The sequence below is a fragment of the Sander lucioperca genome, chromosome 20, assembly GCF_008315115.2.
Source record: "Sander lucioperca isolate FBNREF2018 chromosome 20, SLUC_FBN_1.2, whole genome shotgun sequence".
NCBI lineage: Eukaryota > Metazoa > Chordata > Actinopteri > Perciformes > Percidae > Sander > Sander lucioperca.
In genome coordinates, this window is record NC_050192.1 from 22,028,918 (window position 1) to 22,035,602 (window position 6,685).

Below are 6,685 nucleotides of genomic sequence, written 5' to 3' on the forward strand. Positions count from 1 at the left end.
TCTGACTCGGTCACATCATTAAAGTTTTTTTTCATATGAAGGTTTTCAGAATCAGAAAGGAGTTTATTGCCACAGTAGTTACCCTACGTGGAATTGGCCTTGGTGCATACACATAAACATGTTAAACGCAATAGCTTTACTGCGTAACTTTTTGATATTAATGAACATCTGTTCCATTCAAGCCGTTGCCAAATGAGTTGATACAAAGCTAATTAAGACATTAGCTCTTGCGTGCGTTCACTGAAGACTTGTATCATGTGGACGCGCCAACAGTGTTGTTGTCATTACTTAGAATTCCTCGTGGGGGAGACGGAAACTACGCACTATAGCTTTTTGGCTGTGATCAAAAATATCTTCTTCAGGACATGAACACCTGTTTCCTGGGTGAAAGTCTTGTGTTTTCTCCTTAAAGGAGAATTCCGGTCAATTTCAACACGTAGCTCTGTTGTTTGTGAATTTGGAGTGCTGGCAGTAGCAAAAAAAAAAAAACAAGGCAAGTTTTAAGTGTTTTTAGCCTCTAAACATGCTCGAAATGTCATTACAAGTGCCTACCCATGTGCAGTGATTGCCTCCAAGGGAACACAGTGAATCTGACTGCAGTAGATGTGACAGAAAGACATAAAAGTTGTGTTAATCCAGTCAGTGCACATACCTCTGTTTTATTTCCTGTTTTCCGGTCAAGTCCACACTAGTCGATTGTCGAACTCATACAATCCAATATTCCAGTCAAATTCGCCGTGTTCCCTCGGTAGGAATAACTGCACATGGGTAGGCACTTGTAATGACATTTTGAGCATGTTTAGAGGCTAAAAACACTCTTAAAACTTGTCCTGTTTAAGCCTGTTGGGTGCTAACGCTAGCAGGAGGATAACACGGTGTAGGCAACACTGATTGTTTTTGTTTTTCTTGCTACTGCCAGCACTCCAAATTTCCAAACAACAGAGCTACGTGTTGAAATCGACCGGAATTCTCCTTTTACTTCTTCAGGACATGAACACCTGTTTCCTGGGTGAAAGTCTTGTGTTTTCTCCTTAACTTCTTCAGGACATGACCACCTGTTACCTGGGTGAAAGTCTTGTGTTTTCTCCTTAACTTCTTCAGGACATGAACACCTGTTTCCTGGTGAAAGTCTTGTGTTTTCTCCTTAACTTCTTCAGGACATGAACACCTGTTTCCTGGTGAAAGTCTTGTGTTTTCTCCTTAACTTCTTCAGGACATGAACACCTGTTTCCTGGTGAAAGTCTTGTGTTTTCTCCTTAACTTCTTCAGGACATGACCACCTGTTTCCTGGGTGAAAGTCTTGTTTTTTAGGACCTACAGGGTGTAATTTCCACCAGGGACAGGGGGGACATGACCCCCCCCACTTTTAAATTGTGAACATGTTTGACTATAAAATTATTCTGTCAAGTCTTAGCGATTGCCCCTATAATAAACAATATATACAAATTATACATAGTTCTGTTCTTTCTGGCAGAATTTAACATTATAATCAACTTAATTATTTAAATAATTAGTATTTAAGGGGGTGGCAGTAGCTCAGTCCGTAGGGAGTTGGGTTGGGAACCGGAGGGTCGCCGGTTCAAGTCCCAGTACGGACCAAAGTACAGAGTGTGGATTGGTAGCTGGAGAGATGCCAGTTCACCTCCTGGGCACCTCCAGGTGCTCTTGAGCAAGGCACCATACCCTCCCCCAACCGCTTAGGGCGCTGGTCCAGCACTGACAGCCCCCTCACTCTGACATCTCTCCATTAGTGCATGAACAGGTCCTAAGCATGTGTGTGTATTTCAGGCCGGTGTGTAGTGATTTCTAACAAACAGAGTGTAAATTGTAATTTCCCCACTGGGGATCAATAAAGAGAAAATTCTTGAAGAAATTATTTCCTGGATTTTGTATCATCATAGTCCCTACATGTATGTAGAAATGCAGAAAATAAGAGATTCAAATCCTGGTTTAGGACCCTCCTTTTTTGTGTCCAAAACCAAAAGTACACCTTGTTTAGGACCCAAACATCCACTTTCCCATCAAGTATTCATGTTATTTTGTCACTGTGACTCAGGTCAGAGTGACTGAGACCACAGTGTCAACACTGAAGTTACCCAACAAAACCACGCAGACCGTCAGCTGTTGGAGCGCTACAAGAGATTACATCGTCAACAGTAAACGTTTTCATCCATGAAGATGTAGTGTTGCTTAACTGTCATTTTAATATTACATTATATTTCATTTAGCTGACGCTTTTATCCTTAAACAACTTCCAAAAGGTGCATTTAACCATGAAGTTACAAACTCAGAACAACAAGAATCACACAGAATAAGTACATTAACTTCAAATAAGCCAAACTACCAAGTGCCACGTATAGGTGCCACTTTTTATTTTATTTTTCACAAATTCTTTTTGGTTTCGTTCCATTGTTGTTCCATTGTGAGAGTTTTTAAGGGCACTAAATAAACCTTATGCTGTATTTTAATTCAGGCACTCAAATAAAATGACAAAAACTGAAGAGAAAGACTGCACTGTACAGCGAATATAGATCACAAACAGCTTATTAAGAATATTAAAGTTAGTTCTGACCGTCAAGCGTAATTATTATTAAAATTATTATTATTAAACGTAATTAAGAGTTGTAGATACCACAAGTCCATGCTGTCTTTTTCAGTGTGCACACACACTCACACACACTCCCACTCACACACGTACACGCAGGCACTCACACACACACTCACACACCTACACACCACACACACACACTCACTCACACACACACATACATACATACACACCACACACACACACACACACACACACACACACACACACACATACATACACTCACTCACTCACTCACACACACACTCACACACCCATACATACACACCACACACACACTCTCTCACACACACACTCACTCACTCACACACACACACACACACACATACATACACTCACTCACACACACACACACACACACACTCACTCACACACATACATACACACCACACACACACACTCACATACATACATACACTCACACACACACACACACACTCACACACATACATACACACCACACACACACACTAACATTACATACATACACTCACTCACTCACACACACACACACACACACACACACACTCACACTCACTCACACACATACATTCACACCACACAGACACACACACACACACACACACTCACATACATACATACATACACTCACTCACACACTCACTCACACACACATACACACCACACACACGCTCACGGAGTCAACTGTTAAACAGCAAATACTCACTATACTATGACTTGACTTGAACATTTTTGCAAATAAATTATTTAAAAGCCTGTGTGACTTCCTCAATAAGATTTTTTGTTGGACCCAGGTAATCTCAACGGCACAGAGGTCACACACACACACACACACAGTAGTAGGTGATCCAATCAGAGCAGCAGTGAACTCTGATAATAAAAACTCATGGTCTAACAGACAGACAGACGGGTGCAGAGACAGACATGTTGCGGCCGGTGTTGGCGCTGCTGTTGATTTGGACATGGACGAGCTCGGCGCTGGTCAGGTAGGAAACAATCACCTTCAATAATATCTGTGTACTAATACAGTAACTCTCTTTGATAAGTGACTTCAGAGGTTCCAAAATAAGCTGATTACAAACATAGGGACTGATGCAAAGTGTTTTTATTCACTAGCTGCTTTCACTAAGTTCACCTGCTGTATTTGGGGGTTTAGGGGTCCTTCCTAAAGAAGATGTAAATGTTTTCAATTTAAAAAAGCATAGTTTTGTACCATTATTATTATTGTCTGTGTCTGAACATTTGGAAAAGCTAGAGCAGATAATAAATAACATTCAAAAAGCTTAAAGACTAAACTTAAAGCTAAAGAAGTCCAACTACAGTCATCAGATCTGAGAAAAATCTTCAAGGCTTTGATATTTCATTTATTATTTTAATTTCAGTTCAAGTTTGAGTCGGCTTTGTTTTACACCACACAATTTAAAGTATTTTCCGAGTCTCAATGTTTTCAGGAATTGTTCTTGTTTAAAGGAATAGCTCGACATTTTTGGAAAAGAGGCCGTCTAGCTGAAAGTTAGATAAGAAAAAACTACATTATTTATCTTTGTTTAACAATTCTCAGAAGTGGAAAGAGTACAAAAATATTCTACTTAAGTAAAAGTACTATTACTTTGATAAACTTTTACTTAAAGGTGCAGTAGATAAGCCTAACTTTCTGTCATATTTGCTGTAACTGACCCTATGTTTGAGTAGAACTACATGAATACATAGACAGTATATATAACGGACCAGCAGGTCCCGTGTCTCTGGACGGAGACCAGTGAAGGATATTAGAAGATCTTTCCCGGTGATGGCTGAGCGTTACTGAGCAGCCTCCAACTGAGCTTGAAGACGTAGATGTGACGTGAGCAACCTGTCTGAAAGTTGGAAGTCTTCTGGTAGCTGTGCCAAGAGAAATCTCAATCATTCCCAATCTAGCAGAGACGGAGAGCGTAGGTATATGTAAGGAGATAACATAGACACAGGCTAATTATTGATCACTAAAATGATAGTTAACATTAGTAATTAAACTTAAACAGCTAATGTGAGACAAACTGCCTGAGAGCTTCTCCTGTACTATACAGTAATTTGTCTACTTGTCGATGTTCAAATTACGTTCAAAAATTCAATTTTTGGCTAAGTCCTGGATCTTCACAATCCTACCTACAGCACCATGAAGTACAAATAAAATTACCGGTATAAAAATTTACTTGGTTAATAGCGGGGGGGGGAGATATACTTCTTTTATAGTCATATTAGTTTAATATCTTTTTTATACTTATACTATAATCGCAGTCTTTAGCTATTTGAAAAGGCCACAAAGCTTTTTTTGATTTGAGTTTGTTGACGGTTTGACAACGTTGGAGACCTTTTTTATTGACTATTTTTTACTCAGTAACAGATGTGATTGAAAACGTAGCAGAGTACAATACGTCAAGCTAAACATACTTAAGTAAAAGAGTGTAAAAGTACACAAAAAAACTACTCAATTACAGTAATGCGAGTAATTGTAATTCGGTACTTTCCACCTCTGACTAGTCCTTTAACATATAAAGATAAAAACCTAGAAAACATCATTAAAAGTTCAACAACGAGATAGTAACATGTTTCCTCCCGCTCCCAGGGTTCCTCTGAGGCGCGTGCCTTCGATTCGTTCCCAGCTGCGAGCCAACGGCCTGCTGAAGGAGTTCCTGAAGGAGTCCCGCCCCGGCATGTTTAACCGCCGCTACGCTCAGTGCTACCCGCCCGGCACGCCGTCACTGCGGCTGACGCGCTCCAGCGAGAAGCTCTACAACTTCATGGACGTAAGAACAACAGTCTCGCGTTGCCAGACCTTCCTTCATGGCGCTGTGGAGGGCGGTCTGGCTAGTCCACACGGCATTCTGGGATAGAAGAGATAAGATGAGATAGGATTTTAGTCTATATCCACGACGTTACATTTCCGGGATTTTTCCGGTGCCGCCGAAATGTCCCTCATTAGGCCGGATGTCTGTTACCTTCAGTGGTGTAGTCTAAAAATGCAGTCATTCCCAAACTGTGGTCCGCGGACCCCTAGTGGTCCGTGAGGGTACTGCTGGTGGTCCGTGGAAAAGCAAAATAAAATATAAAATAATAGTTTTTTAACCTTCATTTTACCACGAAATTCCCATAAATATTAAGAATATGTATATTGATATAAAATTTTAATTAAATTGTCAAGTTATTGTGTGATTACTAAAATAGGCTAGTGGCGCTCGGCCTTAACCCTAACCGTAAAATCACCAAAGGTTTTTAAATTTTGACTATATCCAAGTATTCTTATACTGTATATATTTAATACTCCATTGCTATGGAAATAAGCCTGTTGTTCAGATGAACCTGATTATGCCCTCGGGCGCTTGAGTAAATACATAAATTAAATACGTGGCAGCCGTTGTGTGCAGTAAACTTTATTTTAACGAGCCTGTTGTACTGATGTGATGACCAGTTCTAGTTTTAGTGCTAGTAGGCCTATTAATTAAGTGGTGCGGATTAATTCAGGTAGGACTGTGTGTAGACATATTTTATTATGTGTATTATGAGGTGGTCCGTGGAAATTCTTGATCACAAATAGTGGTCCACACACACAAAAAGTTTGAAAACCCCTAGTGTAGTCTAATGTATTGTACTGGGTATACTGTATATAAATATATTGGCCTATATATATGGGCCAGAATCTGTCTTTGAGGAAGTGCGGCATATCATAGTGGGGGAGTAGTCTGGGTGTCCTCCCCCAGCGTTATTTTGAGCGTCAAAACCTTCATTTCCTCAATTCAGATAACTTTTATTCACCAATTTACAGTGGAAATACCTTTATTTAGCCTATGTGAAGAAGGAAAACACAGATGACAATTCAAAATATATCAAAAATATAATGGAAAGTATGTTGTTGCGTGTCATTGGGCATTTTTAAGTGGGTATATGGAAATCCTGGAGCTTTCTTAGTGAGTATACTGCGTATACCTGCGTATCACGTAGGCTACACCACTGGTTACCTTCCTCTGTCTCTGTGTTGGCGTTCTAACCTCCGGCTGATTTGTGAGGACTATGGTTAACTGCTCCTCAGATCTCTGCAGGGTAAATCCAGACAGCTAGCTA

At 40.2% G+C, this 6,685-nt stretch overlaps 1 protein-coding gene across 1 annotated transcript in view; it reads left to right on the forward strand.

The window, feature by feature from the left end:
- The first annotated feature begins 3,461 nt into the window (after positions 1-3,461).
- The window catches only part of nots (nothepsin), a 12,415-nt gene continuing 9,191 nt past the window's right edge, over positions 3,462-6,685 (forward strand). The window contains exons 1-2 of the mRNA XM_031302503.2: positions 3,462-3,576; positions 5,193-5,373. Coding sequence (XP_031158363.1) covers positions 3,515-3,576; positions 5,193-5,373 — 243 coding nt within the window. The 5' untranslated portion in view covers positions 3,462-3,514. The remainder of the gene's footprint in view (positions 3,577-5,192; positions 5,374-6,685) is intronic.